Source organism: Pectinophora gossypiella, chromosome 10 (genome assembly GCF_024362695.1).
Source record: "Pectinophora gossypiella chromosome 10, ilPecGoss1.1, whole genome shotgun sequence".
NCBI lineage: Eukaryota > Metazoa > Arthropoda > Insecta > Lepidoptera > Gelechiidae > Pectinophora > Pectinophora gossypiella.
The window spans coordinates 16,794,695-16,821,286 of NC_065413.1; the positions used below are offsets into that span (position 1 = coordinate 16,794,695).

General features: G+C 39.7%; 2 protein-coding genes across 2 annotated transcripts in view; one reads left to right on the forward strand and one right to left on the reverse strand.

Moving 5' to 3' along the window:
* The window catches only part of LOC126369974 (pro-resilin), a 29,297-nt gene extending 20,458 nt beyond the window's left edge, over positions 1 to 8,839 (forward strand). The window contains exons 3-4 of the mRNA XM_050014586.1: positions 3,963 to 4,032; positions 7,089 to 8,839. Coding sequence (XP_049870543.1) covers positions 3,963 to 4,032; positions 7,089 to 8,422 — 1,404 coding nt within the window. The 3' untranslated portion in view covers positions 8,423 to 8,839. The remainder of the gene's footprint in view (positions 1 to 3,962; positions 4,033 to 7,088) is intronic.
* A 5,922-nt stretch (positions 8,840 to 14,761) lies between these two features.
* The window catches only part of LOC126370013 (high-affinity choline transporter 1), a 62,908-nt gene continuing 51,077 nt past the window's right edge, over positions 14,762 to 26,592 (reverse strand). Inside the window, exons 9-10 of the mRNA XM_050014635.1 lie at positions 21,512 to 21,784; positions 14,762 to 16,174 (exon numbers count right to left, since the gene is read on the reverse strand). Of these exons, the coding sequence (XP_049870592.1) occupies positions 15,856 to 16,174; positions 21,512 to 21,784 (592 nt within the window). The 3' untranslated portion in view covers positions 14,762 to 15,855. The remainder of the gene's footprint in view (positions 16,175 to 21,511; positions 21,785 to 26,592) is intronic.

Here is a 26,592-nt window from a genome sequence, read left to right on the forward strand (position 1 = left end):
GGTCACTTGGTTCGAAATTTAAGACCACAGGCCTGGTGACGCGTAGTGCCTACATATAATACTTCTATAGGTACTTAAATCTAAAGTCACAGGTCGTAGCTAGTTCTATAATTAAATAAATAAAGTTTAAACTCGTCGGAAGTATTAAATAACGAATGAGGATGAGCAATGCTTGTGTAATTTGTTGCAATTTCGTAATTATTGAAATTCAAGCAACTTTGTTATTACCCTCAATCATGAATAATGAAGGGTTCACTGAGGATTGTGGTTGAATTAATCATTGTTCTCTTGTTTGTCTTGTTGCACAACATTAAATTTTAGAGACCTTTGAATATCTGCCAGGTTTTATACATAATTTCGTTTCGAATTTTGCATGAAATCCTTGAGCAAAAATATGAAAATATTCCGCAGTCACCCGCATTGCAGAATACCAGATAATCACTGGTAATTCTCTCTCAGTGAAAGCTAGTGCCATAAAAATAAGTAGGAAGGTAATACTATACTTTATGGCACAAATCCTAAGTAATAACGCCTGCTTATATGTCTAAGTAGCTTAACATACTTGCGGGTTAAAATGGCCACATCGAAGCAATTCATCTAAGTAAGCAGTAATGCAATTTGACATTTGCGCATATAAAAGCAAGTGCGCAATGCATACAAATGTCAAATAGCAATATTGCTTTCATAGATGAATTGCTTCGATGTGGCCATTTTAACCCCCCCCCCTCTAACTTAGAAAAAACTTAGTATCAAGCCTGTATATCCGAAGGGGTACGATTCCTGGAAACCAAAAATTTCAAAGTCGATTTTAGTGGTTTAGAGTCTGAGCCGAGATTGAAACCCGTGACACTATGGTGTAAGTCACGCGTTTTCTGAACATTACCTAAATGGGTAAATAAGTTAATGGTGCTAATTCCTGTAAATAACAACAAAAAATAAGTTTTTTTTTATTATTTTATATATTTTTTTATATTATTATCTGTCATTTTCTCATCCGCCGAAAAGGAAAAGGACGGGTAATCGACAAGCATAAAATTTATGGAACACACGTCAATTTTAAGCACAAATCTAAAAGAACCGTCTAAAAATTTTATATTGGCCAATATCCCGACAGAATTAAGTTGACAGCACACGTGAAACGGTTTGCATACCAGCGAGATGCCTTTTTGATTCGCGCGGGTTATTCATTAATTTACTCATTCTTCCTAAAATTAAGATCTGTAAATCATCCGTCCTTTTCCTTTTCGGCGGATAAGAAAATGACAGGTATAACTTAAAATAAATTAGAAGGTGTTTGCAGGAATCGGGGCCAATATGCTAATACATATATACTATTATATTCTAAGTTCTTTGTTCTTCTTCATACACCATAGATGGAAGGCCACAATCAAATAAATAAGATCAGCATTAGATACGCAACATTGTTATGGTGTTTGTTTTTGTAACATCCAAGGGCGGCGCAGGCGCACGAAGCGACGTCCGTGACTTACCATTTCACAAGCAACCATGAGTTTTCATGAGCTTAATCTCATATCACATTGTAATCAAAAAAGTCTTAAAAGGTTTCCAACAATGGCGGCTTGCGCAAACGCACCCACTGATGGGCGCACGATTTTTACATAGATAACATCAGATTTAGTGGCGCCCGCGAAAGTGTATTACGCGGGACGTGGTTAGATTTAGGAGTAGTAAGGTTCGATACACACTTGCCGGGGGTCATTCTTTTTTTGGCGTCGTCTAACACATGCTGTACAAAATAGCACCGCGCCTGTATCCGCAAATGGGTAGGCAGGGGTGTATAGTATATAACACTCACTCCTCGCCAGTTGTAGAGCGCTGAGGGCTAACTTGCCCGATTTGGGCGCGAACCTCTGGTCTGAGACTCCCAATCCTGCAAAGACTGGCGCAAATTGAATTCAAAACAGACTCACCTCAATCCTAAGCTAGAAAGGGAAGATAGCTAAGATAGAAAGGCATTTCACCCATTTCACCCGATATGCCGCCATTTTGATATTTTTACTACCGTACGTGCTATGAGTGGAAGCAGCTGCTTATCTCTAACATGCGCTTTATATCCGCTTCTGGAGTTACGTTCTTATTGCTATTATACGGCTGATTTGAAACCAAGTCATGTAGTATTTAAATTGTTAAAAAGTACACCGAGCAGGGAAAGTCGGTTGGGTTATAAGGTTATAGCAAAGAGCCTACTGTCTACGTTATTTTTAAAGATTATTTCTGCTTAGTGTGCTAAAGCCTACCTAATAACCTACCTAACCTACCTACCTACTAATTAAGTATAGCGAGTTAAGCGCATTCATTCACTCCTCGCATAAACCTGTACGGGTTTTCTGTTTAGAGGAGCGTCTTATTTTATTTCTAAGGATTTAATTGTTTTTTTGATATTGAATAAATAAATTAAAAAAAAGGTACTTTGAAGATATTTTCCTTTCCTAAATTCCAATGAATAATACCTAACACCTACCTAGTGGTCGACAATTTTCCTCATTCAGCACTTATTCAACCCACTTGGATAGATTAATTCTTTCAAATATAATCATTCAGATGACGCGTGTATTGTGTATGCTTGAAAAAGTAGAATTTGGTGATACTTACTATTTTTATGCACTGTAATCTGCAGTGTACGCCTGAGATTCGCGCCCAACTGAGCACCCTCAGGCCTGTTGTCTTAAATTTTGTTCCGAGAGAGAGCCCTTAGCGCCATTTCTCCAGCCAAGTAGTTAATGCCATTTGCAGCAAATCTGCAATAAGTCACTTGAAAAAAAGCCCTTAATTACCTGGCCGGAACCCCAGAGTACCAGACGTCAAGTTGTATAGAGAAGGCTTCTTTCACAGCCCAATTACGTTGATGGCCCGCGGGCACACGCGAGGTTGTGCAAACCCGCGGGCTGAGGCTCCGCCGTCCAATGCCAGAGTTGAGCAACATTTGATGTGACTACAGGCACCCGCTAACTACTGCTCACAGGGTAATCGCAGGACAGATCGTTATTTGAGACTAGTTGCGACATCAGTTGAACATTTGGATATTTGTGCGATTTAAGCTGTCACCAGCTTATGATGTCTTGAAAGAGCTAGACTCGTTTCAGGCTTAACTCCGAACAAAGTGCGAAATACATTGTTTTAAGTTTACGCGGTTATTATCATAATTAAAACACATAATAACGGGTTCTTACCACGTTTAAAGCAGGGACATGAGACTCCCCCGTGATCATGGCACTTGCAAAAGTGTCGAAATATCGGGAGTCTCATATCCCTGTTTTAAACGCGGTAAGAACCCGTTATTATGTGTTTTAAAGTGCGAAGTAGTTTTAAATATCTACCCAGTTATATATTTTGTAAAGTTTTCCCATACTTAGGTACTGTGACGTCCCGATCACATAACTCATCCCCATATATTATTTTTACCCCTGGCTTTTCTTCTGGAAGAATACTTATGTCAGTGTGTCGCTGTGTCTCCAGCTATATCATCCTCCTCAGTATTTGTCACGATGTCACCTACACCCTTTACTTGTAAAGTAGCCATACAAGTAGATAATAATTATATTAATGTCATCCTTGCCACATTACGCAGTTGAGCTTCGATAGTGAACTCTGACGTGACTAATATACCCTATATCGACGGTAAATGTCCGCGAGCAATGCGCGCATGTTAGTTAGGGAACCGTTGACATAGTTATAAAATATGTAACAAAAATATAAACTTCATAATCGAATGTCATTTATGCCAATAACACCATAAAATATACGTACAATTATATATTATGTACAATACAATATAAAATTCTTTATTGCACAAAGGGAAAATAGATTAGAAATAGCTAATTTCATATATGAATATTTATAATTATTATGTTGATATTTTATATAGATTACGATAGTAAGTTACGTACGATACTTGTATATATATATCAACGCCTCAAATCGAGCATTTCTCTTGTTTCCAGGTGTTGGTACTGGCGCTGGCGGCGCTGGCAGCCGCGAAGCCTCCCAAACGAAAGCACTACAAGCGCGATGGTAAGCTATAACCATAGTACAAACCCTGCGCACGCGCACCATAGCCTCTGCTGTCTGGTGTTCACGCTAGCATAACATGCTCGCACCGTTTATTGCCTGTTTCCTTATCTTACCTTATATTTCTGCCCAATATTGTCCCAGTGGGCAAAGGGATCTTCATCTCTGCACCTTTGTACAATCTATGCGCCGGGCATCGTATCGCCATATCTATCGAGGACTACATTGATTTCGATATCCATCTTGAAATACATACTGGATGGCTAACATAGTCCACCGCTTGCCATCTATGTTTCTTTTTAATTTGTCACTCATAAATAGAGTCTGACAATTTGAACAATGCGTTCGTTACATAATAGTGTAGTGTTCCGAACCAGTGGCGGCCCTAGCAAAATATTTAGGTGGTGCCAGAACTCATAGTGGCACCCCTCAGCCCCTTAAAATATTTTTTTTCGATTAGGTTACGACCACCGACATTTGCATATGTAAATATTTAAAAAAAATTGTTTATGGCAACCCGGTATGAGTTTAATGTGGCCGCAATCTAACCCGATGAAGTTAGTTTGCGGCCAGGGTGAACCATTTGATTTTCACCTCGCACCGTCCTAGGGCTGCCACTGTTCCGAACCTCAAAAGGTAAAACGGACCCCTTATAGGTTCTTTTTTTTGACGTGACTTATTGTAGATTTGCCGCAGATGGCATTAACTACTTGGCCGGACAAATGGGGAGCGCTGAAGGCTCTCACCCGGTACAATGTTTAAGACAACAGGCCTGAGGGTGCCCAGTTGGGCGCAAACCTCGGCTCAGGGCGTCGTCTGAGTGGAAAATATTTGAAAGAATTAATCAACCCTAGTGGGTCGATAGCGATAAGCGCTGATTGAGGGAAATCGTCGACCACGCCGGCGGGGTCGGTATCGGGGTCCTGAAGTGTTTGGTGTCGCGAGCTGATTGGCTGCCTCTGTGGCTAGAGCAATCGGGTCGTCGGGATCGTATATTACGTCCTTCGGACACCGATACTTTTCAGTACCGTCCCTAAGCGGGATGTATTCGGAAGACCTTATAGGATCACTTTGTTGTCTGTCCGTCTGTTTTATTCTTATGTTTGCTTAACAACTAAAAAACTTGCACCGCCTAATATTATAAACGCAACACTGTGCATTAAGTTTACATAATACTTATCATAAACCATCTCACTTACGTCTTTTTTAAGTTTCTGATCTGTTTAAAATGCTTAAGAGATATTTCTAATTAAAAATAATTTGCATATCGCACTCATATAACATTTTTTTTAGAAAAGCAATGATGTTATTCGATTTCAAACTTTATGGAATACCCTATTGAATGTAATCACAGTATAAAGTAATAAGTAACAGTACACTTATCTGCTGTTCTATTCTAGTTCTAAGCAGGAGCAACTTTTATGTCGGGGGGGTCACCAGGTTGCAGACAACCTATCTCCGTCCAGAATTAGATAAAATTGCAGTGGCCACCCATGACCACCCAGAGGGGAAGTAATGACTGGGAACGAGGTGAGGTAATAATCCGGAGGTCCCTGGTTCGAATCCCGGTGGAAAAATATCACAAAAAATACTTTGTGATACCTAGTTTGGTTAGGACATTACAGGCTGATCACCTGATTGTCCTAAAGTAAAATGAATCGGGCTTCGGAAGGCACGTTAAGCCGTTGGTCCCGGTTACACTTACTGATGTAAGTTAGTAGTCGTTCCATGAGTCATGTCACGGGCCTTTGGCGGCTCAATAGTACCCTTGTAACCAGGGTTGATGAGATTAATAATACACCTCTCAACCCACACGGGAGAAAAAGATAGATAAATTTGATGAAAATCAATTTTAAATTTTTGAATATACGTCATCAGAATCAATCCTCATTTGTTTTGTTTTTTTTTTTTTGTTAAGTACTTACAATCAATCCTACTTACTTTTCTATTCATACTCTGATATCACAGTCCTGTCACAAACCTTGCAATATTACAAGGTACTTAACCTGTATGCGTATGGCGAGGTCATATTGCGTGCCTATTGCACGAAAGTGTCAAAAAAACATCTAAATGCGACAAACACCGTGTTATTTAGTACGAAATACAGCACATTATACGAAATTAGAGTTGCAATTATTTTGTGTTCTTAAGCATGTGTCCAACCTTGTATTGTATCATACTAATGTGTCATCTTTACATGAAGTAAGAAATTCACCAAAATACACGCAATCCAAGGCAATATAATGAAATATTCTAGAATCAATTTGTAAATTATGACAAACTCTACATGCACAATTTCTAATGTCGATGTCATTACTGTTACAATTTTGTCATTATGGTATATTATTATTTATTACAAGAAGGATATACAGGGTGTTAGTGACATCGTAACGAAAACCATGATTCTGAGTCGATATCAACTGGAATTTCCTATCGGAAAGTCATGAAAATTTTACTATATTATTTGAATTATTTTCAATTCTATACTTTTGCAACGAAAAATTCCGCTTGATATTAACTCAGAATCATGGTCTGAATCATCCCCCTTAGTATTCATTAAAGTCACTAACACCCTGTATAGTCAAATTATTTTCGTATACATACGGGTCAAGTTCATAAGCTCGACGTACGACTCTCAATAAGTGTTCTCATTGATTAATCTTCATACAAAGATTTCTAAAATTGGATTAACGCACATAGATCTCTACCACACCCTGGACACTTCATATAAACACCTCGTTATACAGAGACTACACATTGACGTTATCGTACACGCGCATCTGTTTGTGTGACGCTTGAAGACCATATACGATTGAAGATTAAACTAAAAGGGGGGGTGAGGTAAACCTAGCTCAACCGCTGGTGGGGAGCGGAGAATTGCCGTTCTATCCGTTACTATGCCTTATTATATGCCTCTACTATTCCAAAACCAACATTATATTATATCCAACTGAAACAGGTTAACGAATGTTATAAAAGCGTTGAACGCTCACAGCAGAGGCTCGTACCAAGAACAAGTTCTCCGACGTCACTCATAGCACCAATACCTCTGTCCGCAGCGCCGCTGAGCTCGTCCTACCTGCCGCCATCACCTTCAAGCAGCTACGGAGCGCCCAGCCGGCCGTCATCTAGCTATGGAGCCCCGTCACGGCCTTCATCAAGTTATGGAGCCCCATCACGCCCCTCATCCAGCTACGGAGCCCCACCGAAGCAGAGCTACGGGCCTCCACCTTCAAGCTCGTACGGCGCACCCCCTCCTTCCTCCAACTACGGCGCCCCTCCGTCAAGACCCTCGTCGAGTTATGGAGCTCCCCCCAAACCATCCAGCTCATACGGAGCGCCCGCCAGACCGCCCGCGACCAGCTATGGTGTCCCCACTGGACCTTCCACCACATACGGAGCACCGTCTAAGCCCTCTAGCAGCTACGGCGCCCCGCCTAAACCATCCAGCTCTTACGGTGCCCCGTCTAAGCCCTCCAGCTCTTATGGCGCTCCCCCTCCCTCAAGCTCCTACGGCGCACCTTCCCCGCCATCTAGTTCATACGGCGCTCCACCTTCCTCTTCGTACGGCGCTCCCTCAGGCGGCTCCGGTCACGGCGGTGGCTCTGGACACGGTGGTGGTTCCGGGCACGGCGGCGGCTTCAGCAGCGGTGGATTCAGCAGCAGCGGCAGTGGGTTCAGCAGCAGCGGTTTTGGTGGCAGCGGTTTCGGTGCTTCAGGTCCTTCGAGCAGCTACGGCGCCCCTGCCCCTCCATCCAGCTCCTACGGCGCACCGTCTCCTCCTTCAAGCTCTTATGGCGCCCCTTCTCCACCCTCTAGCTCGTACGGCGCCCCCGCCGCTCCTCCCTCCAGCTCTTACGGTGCCCCATCCCCTCCTTCTAGCTCATACGGCGCCCCTAGCTCTGGAGGGTTCTCGTCCGGTGGACACTCGTCCGGTGGTCACTCATCCGGTGGTCACTCATCCGGAGGTCATGGTGGCGGCGGCGGCGGTGGTGGTTACTCGTCTGGCGGTCACTCTAGCGGTGGATTCTCACCCTCCAGCTCGTACAGCGCTCCTTCTAGCTCGTACGGAGCGCCCTCTCCTCCGTCTTCCTCGTACGGTGCCCCGGCTGCTCCCTCAAGCTCGTACGGCGCCCCGGCTGCCCCGTCCAGCAGCTACGGTGCTCCTAGCTCTGGTGGCGGACATGGAGGGTTCTCTGGTGGCTTCTCTTCTGGTGGTCACTCTGGCGGCGGCGGCGGTGGTTACTCATCTGGCGGCTCTGGAGGGTACTCGTCTGGCGGTCACGGAGGCTCCGGTGGCCACGGAGGCTCCGGTGGAGGCGGCGGCTACCCCAGCGGCGTCCCCGACACCATCAGCCAGGGCTACGACTCTAACGGCGGCTATGTGTATTAGAAAATCATTGCAATTCCTTATGTGATAGATCGGTGATAGAATATTCGTGTCAGTCATTTTCCAAGAGCATCTTAAGTTTTACGATGTGTAGACCACAGTGATAACATGTTTTGTGATAGATGAATATTGTTTGGGATATTATGTATTGTGCGTAGTTCACTCACACTGTGGTCTGGCACATTGTTCCCAGCTGGTGCGTCTGCTCTGTGACCTGTCAGCGCCACCTAGCGGCGTCTGAGTACTCGATCAAGTTAGTCTCTCTATTTATTTAGTCACGCCGTCTCTATCGCTGACTCGTGTGTAAGAACAATACTGAGCGAAAGTATTAATTATATTATTTAATTATAATGACGAACTGTACAAAATTAGTTTAAGAAAAGAATTTTGTATAAATTAATAAAAATGTAAATAATTAAATGATTGTGTTTTTGTATCCGCAATACGTAACTGTTCATTCAGCATAACACGTTGTCAAAGTGCAGATTACTACTATTTTTTACTTTTCGGAGACCTAAGTTGTAATCATAATTACGTATATATTTGTCATAAAGTCATAGGCCCCGATTCCTGCAGACACCGCCTAATTTTATTTTAAGTTATATCCGTCATTTTCATATCCGTCGAAAAGGAAAGGGACGGATGATTCACAGCTCTTAATTTTAGGAAGAATGAGTAAATTAATGTGTCGGGTTATTGACTGACGTAAAATTTTTAGACGGTTGGTTTAGATTTGTGCTTAAAATTGACGTGTGTTTCATAAATTTTATGCTTGTCGATTACCCGTCCCTTTCCTTTTCGGCGGATAAGAAAATGACAGATATAACTTAAAATAAAATTAGATGGTATTTACAGGAATTAGCACCATAATAACGCTAAATATAGGAGAATCAATAATAATAAATTATGAATTACGGCCAAAAAAACAGACCGAACTATATCTTACATAAGTAATTGAATATAGCCTAACAACATAACATCTGAGAGGAAATTTTATCTAACATATAACACGCATATTTAGCGGCGAAGACGGAAAGTACTGAATGCGATTTGAATCATAAATGAAGATACCATCAGATGGAGTCGAACAACATCATTAATATTACATGAGCATAGTGTGAGAGCACTCGTGAGCACTGACATATTTTGTTTGTTACACCTACATCAATAACTCCCTAACATTATTCCATTTTTCACAGGACCCGCTTACCTAACCTGAAGATTTGACAGGTCCGGTTTTTTTCCGGAGGGGACTGCCTGTTTGACCTTTCAACCCGCGAAGGGAAAACCAGTCTAATGCTGGTTAGGTCACATACCTCCGAAAAATGCATTTCTCGGGAATGTGGGTTTCGTCAAAATGTTTTCTTTCGCCGCTAGTATCTTTATTGTTTTTGAGTGGTAAAAAGAATTTTTTCGCACATTCTCTACCATTGTAAACAGGTACCAGAAATTGATAAATTTCTATTAATAGAAGTAGGTACGTTTGATATTTTCAATTTAGTAATAAATTTATTTATTAGATTCAAACGCAATTCACCGCTGAGCACGTGATAATAATTTATGATCCAAACTTGAACTCCAAAACATATTCGACAATCATTGGTTTAGGCCTGTGCTGGATTCGAACCTGCGAACTCAAAGTGAGAGGCAAGCGTTCTACCGACGGGGATACCACGGCTCACATATTTTGTTAGACATACATATTGCTGCTAATTCCAGTACACATCATCTAATTTTATTTTAAGTTATACCTGTTTTTTCTTATCCACTGAAAAAGAAAGGGACGGGTAATCGACAGTCACGTCGATTTTAGACAGAAATCTAAAACAACCCTCAAAAAAATTTGCAGACCAATAACCCGACAGAATTAAGTTGACATGACCTGTCTAACTGGTTGCATACCAGCGAAATACTTATTTGATTCGCCCGGGTTCGTTATTCACTCTTTCAAGAAGTAGGTATATACTTACGTTTAAAAAAACTTCTATCTGAAAGGCAACACACAGGGTAATTGCTTACCATAATGCGATCCATCAGCTCGTTTGCCTTCTATATTATTAAAAAAATATGAAGTGAGGCTGTCTGTAAGAAGAAACCTAATAGAATGAGAAGGGCTGTAAATAAAATAAAGTGAAACGCTCATCCAACATACTATATCTTTTATTGCCGTCGCGAGCGCGGCCAAGTTCACAAAAGTACACATTTTTTTCACATTTTCAAATATTCAACAAGAACTAGATAAGTCGTAAGTAGGTATACTACCAACTAACAGTGGACAGCCGCTTCTAATATCATCGCGCGATACTACATTGTCATACGTACTTTATATATTATACATATTTTTATATATTTATTTATATAAAACTCACAAATAAACCTTAGGCACGAGTATACCTGAAGAAGGTGTAATTTTGTAACAATATCATAATCATAAGTATATTTTGTCACGTGATGAAACTATACAATGGTTGTGCCCTATTGATATACACATACATACACACATAAACAGTGTATATATACGTCTCACTGCTGGGCACAGGCCTCCCCTCAGTCAACCGGTGGGGATATGGAGCATACTCTACCACGCTGCTCCACTGCGGATTGGTAAAGGTGTTTTTACGGCTAATAGCCGGGACCAACGGCTTAACGTGCCGTCCGAAGCGCGGAATCATCTTACTTTTTCGGACAATCAGGTGATTCAAGCCTGAAAAGTCCTTACCAAACAAAGGACAGTCTCACAAAGTGATTTCGACAATGTCCCTATTGATATATGTATTGTATGTATAATTATTTAGTTGTGTATAATAGTCATATATATATATATATATATATATATATATATATATATATATATATATATATATATAGTTTATATATTTATGTATAGTTTATATATTTATGTATAATATATATATGTAGTTAAATGTACTTATTTTATGTAGGTTGTTCTTTTAATTATTTATTTTGTTAGAATGCACTAACCCGCTATTATTATACTTGTACAAAATTTTCCTGTACCCAAAGGTTGCCTGGAAGAAATTGCTGCATGAGCAATAAGGCCGCCTGTTGTGCTTTTCTGTATATGTTGTCCTTATCTCTGTATTTTGTGTCCATTGTGCTCAATAAAGTATTTTATCTATCTATCTATCTATATATTCGCAGCCAACTGGATTGATCAGCCAGTCAATGAACCGCATAGCCTATTATTAGTTACATTATGACGTTTCTTCAATATTTTCTAGATTGATAAATGTGGAGGAAGCTGACAACGAAGCAAATTGTCTTTACTTACCCCGGTGGGAAGTAGGTGTGAGTTAATGTATGTATGTATCCAGATATCACAAATTAGAATTCGCTTCTGGTAATGAAATTTTGTCCGGCCAAGTAGTTAATGCCATTTTAGTCAAACCCACAATAAGTCACGTCAAAAAAACTAGTAAGTAATCAACATGGCTGGTTTCCCGCACACATTGAATATTATTATTAACATAGAAATTATTCAATTATTTAATCATAAACTCGCCTTTTTGTTATAAGTTGTATTTTGTATGTAGATGTGTATTTTACGGAAAGCTCAATGAGGTCTGACTACCGCAATGATATGTATGTATTTTACTGTTTTGGTAAACAACATTTAGGCCTGAATTAGATAAGTGACGGTTTGGCAACCCGCAGTGGAACAGCGTGGTGGAGTATGCTCCATACCCTCTCCAGTTGATTGAGGAGAGTCCTGTGCCCAGCAGTGGGACGTATATAGGCTGTTTATGTTATGTTACGTTGATCTGGCGAATGAATCCATCAACCTGCCATATTCTGGAGTTTAATCAAATCGAAAACATATTTAAAATACTAATTATTATACTGTCACAGTCTGTGCCATAAAAGATAATAAGTAGTGTATTTTATAACAATAATATATTATAATTCTATTTGATTTTTCTTATTTATAAAGTTCATTTTGATATGTTTCGTTTCGAGTATCAGATCTATTTTAAAATGTTAAGTATACAATATTTTTAAATTTCCTATAATTATATATAATTTGATGTATATAAAGATAAGCTTTGTGCCATAAAATTACAAGTAATACATAAATTATTCTTGTTTTATAACAATTTTACTAATAAAATTTTGTTTAATCTTTTTAAATTGTTTGTTAAAGTATGAAAGCCTCAACAAATTTGGCTTAGAACTTTAAAGATTCAACAAAGTTTTTCAATATAATATATATATATTAATATACAGGGTGTTAGTGACATCGTAACGAATACTAAGGGGATGATTCAGACGCTGATTCTGAGTTAATATCGTACGTAATTTTCCGTCGCAAAATTCATTATTATTTAGTTTTGCGATGGACAATTCCACTTGATATTAGATCAGAATAATTTTCGTTACTATATCACTTACACCCCGGACAAGTACATACATGTAGCCATACAAGTAGGTATGGGTGTTAGTGACACCGTAAAGAATACTGAGGGAGATGATTCAGACCATGATGCTGAGTTGATATCAAGTGGAATTTCCTGTCGGAAAATTCATAAAAATGTTAGTATTTTTTTAATTATTTTCTGTTCTATACTTTTGCGACGGAAAATTCCACTTGATATCAACTCAGAATCATGGTCCGAATCACCCCTCAAAGTTTTCGTTACGATGTCACTAACACCCTGTACGTATATAGTAAAGTATAACGCGCGCGTATTAGAGACAACGTCTGAGAACAACAACGATCCTATACTACTTATATATGTATAATATGTTTCACACTAACCACTATGATATTTATGTATAGTTTAGTCAGATATATGATATGTATCGTGAGCGGTAGCAATCCGCGTATCACATTCGATATCCTTGCAAACTAATTAAAACGAAGTATTTAAATCGAAAAACACATCTTATTCTCAAATCTGGTAAAAACGCCAACATATCTAAAGGTATTCTTTTCTTTTTTATATAAGTCGTTCATTTCATATAAAAAAATATATACAAAAACGCTGATTTAAAATTGTCGAATGTTTCTCATTCAACAAAGACATATTTTTTTCATCTTTTTTTTTATTCTATTGAAATAATATAACAAAATTAAAAATATCAATTCAATAAAGTTCATATAATATTTCTGTTCTAGAGTCATAAAAAATAAATATAAAAAAAAACATGGCGTCTCTCGATTTAAACCTTTGTGTGCTCGCACTGATGTACCTGAACAGTCACTTCGATACAGCGACTAATATTATAAAACAATCGAAAAGCTCCACTATCTCAATACCGAGGAGTATACTGTAGAGTATACTACTCTAGAATCTCTAGAAATTACCAGACAAAAACATACACGGCGGGAGATTTTTAGCTGACTGACTTTAACTTTGAGAGACAAAGTGAGCTCAATACGAAAAGTTCGTAAGTCCACTTTTTAACTACAAGAAAATGTTTTAATAAGTATTACTGAACTACCTAACAATTATAAGGAAAAAATATCCGGCCAAGTAACTAATATCATATGCGGCAAATCGTAATAAATCACGTCAAAAAAATACAGTTCTGTTTTAAAACGCATATTGCTCGAATCTTCAGAATCGCTGTAGGCAAACCTTGTGACGTACACAGCTTGGTACCTCTTGGTACAATCAAATTCAGTTAAAAAACAGCACGCAATTTTTTAGGTATTTTCTATTTTTGTCTCTAGTAACGTTTACCAAAATGAACTTTGATTTTCGAAGTCAGCCGATGAATCTTTAGTTTTTTTTTTATTGAAGCATGCTGCAGATACTACAAGATAGAACATTACGTTATTTAAATCCGCTTGCGATATCTGAAGATGACAAGTCTACAGCTAAAAATACACCAACTGTATAAAACTTCAAAAAGCGTCAAATGCACACATCGAATACGTATTATATGAAACATCGACGAGTGAGAGACAGTTGGTCGGGACCGGGGTACATCCATATTATAATTACCATGAACACCGAGAAACATCAAATTTATAAAATTCGAGATCGATTCACAGTGTGAGTGAGACTAAACATTAGTATAATATACTGTGGTAACTAGTATTTTACACGCGAAACAGATACAGCGTATAAGATACGTATAATATAAACACGTTAAAGTATTAGCTAAAGTCAAGCATACAACACTCAGCGCGTAAAAAACAACGCGACACGACGTCGCCTGAAACCATCAAACTATATAAACTGCTAAACATACTAACAATAATCTATAAAATCATTTCTAACACTATTTTTGCAAAAGTATATTTATATTAATGTTATGCATATTAATACTAATACATTTATTAATTAAACTATACAGAAGCGAAATTATATTCGATATAATTATTAACAGAGCTCAATAACATGATATGTATGCTTTTAAAGCGATATAATATATTTTATATTTGCCGACTCATCCTCCTAGTAAGGCCAAGTCCAGATAGCGCGATTAACGCTCGGATCACGCGCCGCGCGTTATAAATAACAGTGGTCAGGTGCTGAAAGCCAAAGAAATTCGTTAACCCCCCCGCACCCGCGAGCTGCGATTGATAATATCGTCGCGACACACCCGGCGCTGCTTCTCGTACCTCACGCCGCGTGTATCACCAGCGCCACCTGGATTAGGCCTCCAACATCAGTTGCGCACGACACGTAGTGTGGTCACCGCGCGGCGCGGCGCGTAGCGCGCCCTACAAGCACGAACATACAGTGCCCATTCCTCTACATTAATTGACTTAAATAAGGAATCCTCTTCAATATAAATAATATATGTATGTATATAAGTATATATCTCTCTAACAACGACGTTTAATTCACATTTTGATATGTATGAGTTGCATTATCATTTCGTTTAAGTATATTATATTTAAATTAGATCGAGTCGCGCCGCCCGGCCGTCGTTCCTTCATCATTTTCACACATTGGAATATTTTCTTTTCATTTAAAGATTTCTTAGTCCGTTTCTTTAATTTCATATTATGTCTTTCCAATAAAATGTAAAGGAACGAATCGAGTACAACTCTTTAAGTTTCAACATGTTCGACGACCGCCGGCGCGGCGCGCACCCCCCTCTACAAGGTAACATTGCTTATTTTTCCATACATCGACTAGTACGTACACTATTGCTTCGACCGCCGTGTCCTACGTCACACGGCGAGCTATGTACGAGTATGTGCTACACTTAACATTACAAATAAAACTGTATAAGTTACTATGTTACATACAAAAGTGTGCTTGACGGAAGATAGACATGATATGTAAACGTTGAGCATACACTGACGCTGAAACATACTGACACTCGTGGGTACATTTCGATGTAACGAACGTTTCACGAAAGAAAGGTTTATTAGCTATAGTAAAATCATCGTAAAATATATCTCGTTCCGTTGTCGCGCGGGCCCGGTCTACTGATTAGTAGAAGAGGGCGTCGTCTCAGAAAGCCGTTTGTTTGCCGAAGGGCTGGACCGGCGGGGGGGCGCTGCTGGACCCGAAGAGGGGAGTGGGTCCATCATTTGGGTCGTCTAGGTCATCGTCATCGGCTTCTAAAGCTGGATTAATCCTGCCGGACTTCTCGTCAGGGCCGACCAGCGTGGAAGCAGCGCCGTACAACTTGCCCGGCACCCCCCCGAGTACTGACATCTGCTCGCCGGCCTCAGAGGGCTCGTCCACTCTCCGGATGTCCTCAGGGATGTTCACCACGCAGTTGAAGTAGTCCGACTCCGGGCTCAGGTACCCGGAGTTGAATAAGTACCTGTGGCAGAAAGATACATGACTTAGAATACGCTAAAGTACAAACAAGTATTCATATAAAGTAGAACGAATTTGTAACACTAGAAGTTAACAATTATCGGGGCGATGCGGACCGCAAAGTGAATGTCAAAAAACAATTACCTATCTACTTAGATGAACAACTTAAGCTTGTTTTTAAATAAAGAATAAATTGTAGAAATTGAAATTTCTTTCATGTAGTAAATTGACCTCTTGTTATAAGTTGAAACAATCATTTACGCAATCCTAAAGTTACGCAACGCCGCGTTGTGGTTGATCATCTCGGCTGCATTCAACGACATTCGCGACTCTTAGTACCGGAGTATGACAATACATTTTACTGTCACCTAATGTTGTTTATTGCCAGTTCTCAATTATTGGGTTTATTTTCGAAATAGATGTTCGTTGAATTATTAACGATAGCGCATCGCACCGCTAGATAGCGCGCGCTACAACCATATGAGTTTGTAAACTCTTTACTGAGCAAACTTGAGGTCTAGTCACAACGGAATCAAGAAGGGTAATGGTATTAGGTATGAGTGTCCTATAAGTAGGCAACGGGTGTCTTTTAAATATGTTTCTACATGACTTATAAATATTCAAAATTATTAAAGTACAAAATCTAAATGTATACTGATACTATTATTCCGACTAAGAAATAGCAATATATTTTTTTTTCCTTTGATTGGTTTGCTCTTGGCCCCAGACTTGCCCGAAGGCATTGACGAGGCCTAAGATGGAGCGAGCTGGCCCAGAAGGTGCCTGTTCACTCTGGCCTTGAAGGCACCCGGGTTATATGCATTCGGAAATACAGAAGACGGCAGAGAATTCCACTTCCTAGCAGTGCGCATAATGAAGGACGTTGCTCAGCGCTTTGTGCGAATAGTTGGGATATCCACCAAATAAATGTGATTATATCCAAATTGTCTAGGATCAGCATTATTCCTGCCTACAAAATTATACGTAGATACGTCTCATTTGAGACAGGAAGAAAATTTTACCGGCGTATATCTCCGAAGCACATTACCAAGATACCTTCGCTTTTTTTTTAATTTCAATTAGCGGTCAAATGTAGGTCAACATCTATACAAGACTTTTTCTTTGACGTGACTACTTGGCTTTCTACTTGGCTGGTAAACTACATGGCAGAAGTATAGAAGATGTGAACCGCAAAATTGTACCTTAGACTGAAGTACATATGTAAAATATTTATATTGGGTGAATTTTGAGTGTAAGGATTTCTAGGTTGAATTGATTCCTATAGAAATCCGTTCACTAAATCGGGCCGGACCTTGTTATCGCAATTGGTAAATGCACATCAAATGGACGCGCTGTTGTAGTGGATTTCATGTTATGTTTTTGTCCCTTTCACAAATCAAGTACAAGATAAATGTACCCCAGCTGGTGCACAGTTCGACACCTGGTTATTATCCAGGGTATTGTCAGCCGTATCGCGGACAGATCACGATCGCACGATTACTGTTACATCAAACTGAAGAGAATGGTCGCTACCATCACCCCACCGTCGACCATATACCGTCACGATACCACTATCTGTTTATTAACTTTGTTCTTGTGTCAACTGCTTTGTTGCGTTAGTTGATTGTCAATTTTCGCACACGTTAGACAAGCCACAATGCCGCCAATCAAAAATCACAACGATCTTCGTGGTCCAGTGTTTGAGCGTTGAGCTCACGATCCGGAGGTCCCGAGTTTCGAATCCCGGTGGGGACAATCACAAAAATCTTTTTGTGATCCCTAGTTTGGTTAGGACATTACTAGCTGATCACCAGATTGTCCGAAAGTAAGATGATCCGTGCTTCAGAAGGCACGTTAAGCCATTGGTCCCGGTTATTACTTACTGATGTAAATATGTAGTCGTTACACGAGCCATGTCAGGGGCCAGTGGCGGTTAAATAATAACCCTGACACCAGAGTTGAAGAGGTTGTTACTCCACCTCTCAACCCTCACGATAGAAGAAGAAGAATGCCGCCAAATCCCCGAAGGACGTTATATACAATCCTGACGACCCGATTATGTACTCTTGCAATAAAGACGTCCAATCGGCTTGCGACAACCAACGCTTCAGGAGCCGGATACCGACCCCGCCGGCGTAGTCGACGATTTCCCTGATTCTACGCTTATTAATTATTTCGATAACGGCCTCCGTTGTCCAGTGGTTGAGCGTTGGGCTCACTATCTGGAGGTCCCGGGTTCGAATCCCGGTGGGGACATATCACAAAAATCTCTTTGTGGTGCTTAGTTTGGTTAGGACATTACTGGCTGATCACTAGATTGTCCGAAAGTAAAATGATCCGTGATTCGGAAGGCACGTTAAGCCGTTGGTCCCGGTTATTACTTACTGATGTAAATATGTAGTCGTTACACGAGCCTTATCAGGGGCCTTTGGCGGCTCTATAATAACCCTGACACCAGAGTTGATGAGGTTGGTAATTCACCTCACAACCCACACATAGAAGAAGATAGTAGCATGACGTCGTAAGAGTCCAGCGAGGCAAAGTGAATGTACTGTCGTTTGAAGTTATTGTTTGATGGTATATGCCACGCTCACGATTCACCAGTACATGTTTGACGTACTAACAAATCGATCTAGATATAAATCTAGGACAAGATAATAACTTATATATAGGACGTAGATTGATTTATGGTTCTTCCTCAAACAACAATAGTGTGATCGTTTTGGAAATTGATTGACTATACATTGTGGAAACGCACACAAAACCACCACAAGCCATCATGACTTCATTACCAAATATGGCGTCAAATTGAATTCTTACCAGAAAAGACTGGTGTTAACTTAATAGGTTGCAGACCCAGTTTTATCCATAGACATGGCTGGCGGGATTCGCAGGATTTTGACCACATTATGCGAGACTCCGTGCAGCCTTACCCTCCGTGGTCTAGTGGTTAGAGCGTTAGGCTCACGATTCGATTCCCGATGGGGATATTGTCGAAATCACTTTGTGAGACTGTCCTTTGTTTGGTAAGGACTTTTCAGGCTTGAATCATCTGATTGTCCGAAAAAGTAAGGTGATTCCGTGCTTCGGAGGGCACGTTAAGCCGTTGGTCCCGGCTATTAGCCGTAAAAACACCTCCACCAACCCACAGTGGAGCAGCGTGGTGGAGTATGTCCGGTTGATTGAGGGGAGGCCTGTGCCCAGCAGTGGGTCGTATATAGGCTGTTTATGTATGTATATTATGTATGCGAGACTGTCGCCTCCCTAGGCACCGTGGAACTCCATCGGACCTGTTCACCCTTGACCACGCAGTACATGGATGCAGGGCCTTAACATCTTGTGCTATACGCCTCCAGGACGACCGTTCGTTAGACCATAACAATTGTCCATAATGCTCGACTCAACCACTTAGAGCTTTATTTTACTATTTCTGCTTCCAAGCATCCAATATTATTTATTCGTAGCATCCAATGACAAAATCTAGTTGTTCACGTACTCAATTATTACTAAATCCTTTGTTCTTGATATTGCTGCAAGGTTCATGAAAAATTACTTGTGTAGAATTGATTATTTCCCGTCAGAAACAGACAACTTCATATGTTACTGGGCCGCGGGCGAGCACGCTCTACTCGTATGTAGAACAAATTGATGGGTACCAGCCACACACTCAGTAATGTGCCAGTATCGGGAATGTTCCCAATTTGGGAACGATCCTGGCAGTAAAAAAGGCGCACAACTTATGTAAAAAGAGCTTTGTTACCTAACTTTTAGGCAGATTTGACCAGAGTACTAGAAAGAACAATTTGAAAAAGAAAAGCCGCCGGTGTCCTCACGTGTCGCGAGCTGATTGGCCGCCTCTATGGCTAGAGTAATCGGGTCGTCGGGAAGGATCACAGAGGGTGTTGAATAAAAATAATAATTATGTACACATCGCATAGTTACCGTACAAATACAAATATACATTATATTGCATCAATATAATATATAAAGAAAATAGTTACAAAAGAGACTTAACTAGGTAACAAATAATGAAAAAAGAAAGAAAAATGTAGATATTTCTACTACATTTTTTTAATTTTTTTTTTTCATAGCGAATAGCGGCCTTACCGTGCGTGTGTAGCGACGACCGCCCCGGGTAATTCGTGTGCACATGACGCGAGCTTTGTATCCAAATACAGTTTGTGGCTCAGACGTACTCGTAGCATTGTATGGCTCAGTGGCGAAACAATACAACCTTTGAAAGGTTTACTCTGTATTTGATGTGCTAAATTACATTTTGGTTTGAATCTGTATCGGATTCTTATATGAATTCAGTTATTTAGACTCGTGTCCTAACTAATTTATGTTATCAATTTTTTTTTTTAAATAATCTGATACATTCACTGTGCTCCTACTTACAATTGACTATTAGATATAAGTTCATATTATTAGTAGAGACTCTTTCCTGCAGACAAACTGTTTAAACAGTTTTGCAGGGCATTAACAAATTGTATATTTAGTATTAAGATTTAATACATAAATAAATATAAATATATATATATAAATATATATATTTCAATTGTCAAATTATATTACACGAGGATGTAAGAGAAACGAGAGGCATTTGTTTAGCATTTCTCTTGTTCTAATTTAGTGTAGCTTGTAAGGTTAATGATGAAATGTTGGATAGGTGGAAAGCCTGATTGTGGAATACTGAGACACTGGACAAAAATGCATGCACCAACTACTCATCACGAAATCTCAAAAACTGTAAGTGCTAGGAGTCTCAAATTTGGCATGGGGGTTGCTTTTAGAACGTAGGTGCTGACTAAGACGGGATCTTGCGGAATTCAACCCTTAAGGGGGGAAAATGGGTGGCAAAGTTTGAATGAACCTTCTGTATTTACTTAGTTTTAATAGTAGGGTTTCACGCGAAGTCACAGGTGACAGCTAGTTATCATGTGATTTAACAGCTTCTGTGGGCTAGTGGTTAGAGCGTTAGGCTCACACCACTGGTGGTTAGAGGTCCGGGTTCGATTCCCGATGGGGACATTGTCGAAATCACTTTGTGAGACTGTCCTTTGTTTGGTAAGGACTTTTCAGGCTTGAATCACCTGATTGTCCGAAAAAGTAAGATGATTCCGTGCTTCGGAGGGCACGTTAAGGCGTTGGTCCTGGGTATTACCTGTAAAAACACCTCCACCAACCCGCATTGGAGCAGCGTGGTGGAGTATGCTCCATACCCCCTTCGGTTGATTGAGGGGAGGCCTGTGCCCAGCAGTGGGACGTATATAGGCTGTTTATGTTGTTATGTATGTATATGTGATTTGATTTTTATACAAAATCAAGTAGATATACTTACACGGAGAGCCAGGATATGAACGCCAGCGTGAACAAGGACAGTACCATCGCCATGGTGCGGAAGGGGAACAGCTGAACCTCGCTCTCGGGGTCCCAGCCGGGGTAGTGGATAAGCGGCGGCAACCCGAGCATCTTCTCGCCGCCACTCAGGCGCACCAACAGCGCCACGATGTAGGCCGCCAAGGAGCCGTACGTGTTGCAGTGGTGCTTGAAGTGCACCACCATCAGCAGCTGCGGGAACAGTATCACGTACACCAGGTCCGAGCACATTGACCTGGGGACAAACGCGAAGGTTAGTTGCTTCGTCAACGTGGTGGTTGATCAACTGGATCACAGGAAAAGAGAGATATCAATAGTTTGATACTCAATAGTTGCTAATTTTATCAATACTGTGGAAAATAAAACCTTTCGGTTTGAGTTTTAGAGAAAAACTGAATGGTTTTATTTTCCACATATTTTTGGTGTCAGAAGATTTTTTTTTTAGTCTTTTAGCAAAAAAGACTATAATATCAAAAACGTAGAAAACAAAATAATATCCAAATTCAAATATATATAAAAAAGAATAGAATAACAAGTAAAAAGTAAAACATATTAAAAAGGTTTCCTATCGGCGACAAATACAGTCAGAATAGTTGAAAGAGTAACGTAACTTAGCTTCATGCCTGTATCCCCGAAGGGGTAAATAATGTACATTATATAGTATACACAGACACAACTCGTCAGCTATGTTCAAGTCCCATGTAATGAAACCACGTGATATCAATTATCTATGATCCAAACATGAATAATAATTCAAACCCATAAAATCGTCGTCGAATTCTATGGTTTAGACCACAGACATACATGACGCGCGTTCTCCGAATAGGGTTGTCATGGCTTTTGAAATAGTACATACATACATACATAAACTCACGCCTATTTCCCACCAGGGTAAGCAGAGACTATAGAATTCCATTTGCTTCGAATTCCATTTGTTTTGAAATAGTACATATTCAATAATATAGTATTTTATGGATGCATGCTACAAAGATTGGTTTTACTGTCTAATATCCGTAGCTTTTATCAAGGACGTGATGGCCGCCAATCGAAACTCAAATTGAATCGTGTACTAGGATTCGTCGTCGTGTTCAAGATAAATTACGAAATTCTGATTTCTAAAGACAGATCTAAAATTAACGAAAAACATTTTCTTTTTTTCTATTAAACTTATTAATGAATTTTAATCTAGAAAAACGTAGTAACAAGTCCGGCATTTTATCACGTTTTTCTATAACGTCACAGTGTGCTTCACACAAATTCCATAGTAATTTCGTGTTTTGACGTTTAGTAAAATGTAACTGATTTGACTAGTTGGAAACTAGCCTATTGGGGATATCTTTCAAATAGGTTTAGTACTCTCCGAACCAGCGTTCATGTATGAAACGATTGGTGAATGTGAAGGAAGCAAAAAAACTATGTCGGGATCGTAGCTTATACATAGAATTCCAGTCTTTAGTTACCCCGGTAGAAAATAGGCTAGAGTTATATAATGTAACTTGACTTTTGTAGATTTGTATCGGAGGGCATTCAGTGCTTGAACAGAAGGGCTTCACAGCACGAGCAACTTGTTCGTTTTATTATCATTCGACAGTGTGAGACCCGAACTCAAATCCAAATCTCAGGACTGTAAACTGTTTACCATCTCTTAGTAATATAGCCTTTTAACAACATAGGTAAGTATAATAGATTACTTTAGTAGCTCTTACTGTAATCTAAGTATTTACATGTCTAATGACTAGTAATTATTATAAAATATTCACCTAATAGCGACGGATTCATAAAGTTTTAATATTTATAGACAACGTTCATAATTTAGAAGGTTGCGTGTCGCAATACGGCTACAGTTCAGTAGTTTGAGATAATAAAATGATCAGGATGCATAAAGTCTTGGTATTTTCGTTATAGTTTGTAGAGACTCAATTATGATTAGTTTGTTTTAATTAAAATTAAAATCCCAGCTTGCTTATGGCACGTTCCACCAAACCGCAGCAGTGGAGGAGCGTGGTGTGTACCCCTCCATACCCCTGTCGGTAGATTGAGCGGTGGTCTGTTCCCAGCAGTGGGACTTATATAAGGTTGTTTACATGATATAAACAGCTAATGTACAATACAATACAAATATACTTTATTGCACCAAAATAAAAAGAAACTAACTAGGTACATGGCAAATGGCAGCCTTAAAGCGATTTAAGGTGAAGAAAAATGACAATGTACTTCCTGCTGTAAGTACTTGACTGTTGTTGTTGCAGTTGCTGTTACTGTTGTTGAAACAACATGTTGTTGTTTTACTGTTGGTATAGGTTGTTTTTTATTTTATATACTTACATATTGTATGTATACAGGGTGTTAGTGACATCGAAACGAAAACTTTGAGGGATGATTCAGACCATGATTCTGAGTTGATATCAAGTGGAATTTTCCGTCGCAAAAGTATGAATAGGAAAATAATTAAAAAAAAAAACACAAAAAAAACATGAATTTTTGCGACGGAAAAATCCACTTGATATCGACTCAGAATCATGGTTTGATTCATCCCTCAAAGTTTTCGTTTCGATGTCACTAACACCCTGTATACTCTTGCTAACAGTCAAATTGTTCAGGGAAAATTAAGTAGGTACGGTCACGAGTACTAATATGTAAGTACACTTTGAAACCATGTCACATTAACAATTTTGTAAAATGCCAAATATTATAGTGCGACAGGGTTCTAAAGTGGGTACATGATATTGCTCATGACTGTAGCTAAGATCTAAATTTTCATCCCACTAGTTTGATAATAATTAATTTCATCCATTAGCTTTAAATTAGAACAACTGACACGGTGATTCGCCAACTAATTCATTCTGTCACTATAAGGTTGAGTAAGACATAATTCACTAAGAACACGTTAATCTGCTCCGCGCAGCACGAATGTGAATGCAATAAACTGTAAAGTCAATGAACACGGCAATAAACAATAATCCAATAAACGTAACAAATGCCTGCTGGCTGTGACTGTAACTCCCAGGAGAATCTAATAAAGATTGGAAATATGGATATATATATAAATAAATAAAATAAATAATTCTTTATTTACCAAACATGCAAAACAAATACATTAAAGTTGATAACAATCTAGGCAAATACATTTTGTAGCATCGTTAATGTGGGCAGAAACCCAGTGGTCGCCGCACTAAGCACAGCTTGTGTTGCGGCGACCAGACAGTACGATCACCATGAGTATGAATTTGTACAAGACGCCCGATTGAGATACAATTTATAACGCGATAGTACTTCAGATTCGGACTATTATCATCACTTACTCTGTACTCTGGGCTCTTACAGTGTCAGTAACATTAAAAAAAAATAAGTACAGCACTCCCCCATCACTCTGCGGTAAATCCCTCCAACCAATGCATCCTGAATCTGGAACCTCCCCGTCCACCCACACCGCCCGCTATTCACATTGTAGCACGGATATACAAGCAGTACGACAACTACCTCCACATGTAGTATGCAAAGTAAACATTCAGCTCACGATACGTTTGCAATTTCGCGTCAGCGCCGCATTTAAGCATAGGCCTAGAAGCCTCCATCAAAAGGACTCTGGCCGGAAATGGGCACGATTGGTTAGGTTAGTAGATGGAAAAGTGGGAACTGAATTTTCTTCCAATATATGCTGGAATTGTATTACCTACTAGTAATCCCCACTTCATAAAAAAATGAAGAAAAAAACAGAATAGCTTATAATTTTACAACCTAAAAATGCGGGGCCCCGCTATAGATGTGGCCTAAGAATATACAGACCCTTGATGCGGCGGTGATTTATGTACCCGTAAAAAAAAAGACGCGAAGACGTCGTCAACACGGACTACGTAATTAAATAAATATTCGAAGTTATAAACTATTATGGATGCTATAATATTAAGTTATACCCAATTCCCAGCTGCCGTCGAACTTAAAGCTGCTGCAATAATCCAAGGTGTACCACTGTTTGTCCTATATATACTGCGCTCGCGCTCCGACCGCATTGTGCATACAGCCCGCGGGTGGTTGGATTAAATTTCAATTAAGAGGTAAGCCCGCGCGGTCGCATTACTGTTTTCAAATGATTATCTCGGCTTTTCACCCGAGACCTGGTTTATCTTATTTCTCATTTGATCTGGTTTCTTTGTTAGTTGAGTAATATAATATTTACGTATAACATAAACATAGCTAGCGAGGAGTGAGTGTATATACTGTACTGGGGGGGTTAAAATGTCCACATCGAAGCAATTCATCTAAGAAAGCAATAGTGCAATTTGACATTTGCGCATATAAAAGTAAGTGCGCAATGCAAACAATTTTCTGCTTAGCTTCGAAGATACAAAGGTACAAATACAAATATACTTTATTGCATCAAAATAACCAGGGAGAAAAAATCAGGGAGACCTGTGTTCCGTTGTGGGACATATTATATCAGCTGTTTATGTATGTATGCCATCATCATCAATTTAAGAGCAACGCTCTTGTCGGTATAGCATTCTCCATTCTTGTCTATGAAAGGCCAATGGTTTCACTTCCTTATAAGACACGACGTTGGTCTTCTCTATAATCTGTTCCATATAATCTCTTCTTGGTCTTCCCCCTTCCTCTCTTTCCTTCTACCTTCCCTTCTATGATGTTATAATAAATTCGTCGTGTCTTATTAAGTGTCCAATAATCATCGTACCTCTTCTGTCCTCAATAAGTCTCAATAATTAATGTCTCCTTTACCTTACACTTACTAGCACTTATTATAAGACACGACGTTTGCCTTCTCTTTAACCCGTGCCATGTAAGCTCTTCTTGGCCTTCCCTTCGTATCTTCCCTTCTATGATGTATGAATGTATGTAGTAAATAATAGAGTAGATATAGTGAGTGCATGTCTCGCCGCTAGACCACATATCGCAACACACAGCCATAATGCCAGTGTTTACGGGCGTAATGCCAGCCGTTTAACATCGCAGATGAGCCGCAATTATTGGCGATTGCTTTATTAAGCCGCCGCAGCCTTGCAATCTCTCGATACGATGTCGCCAACC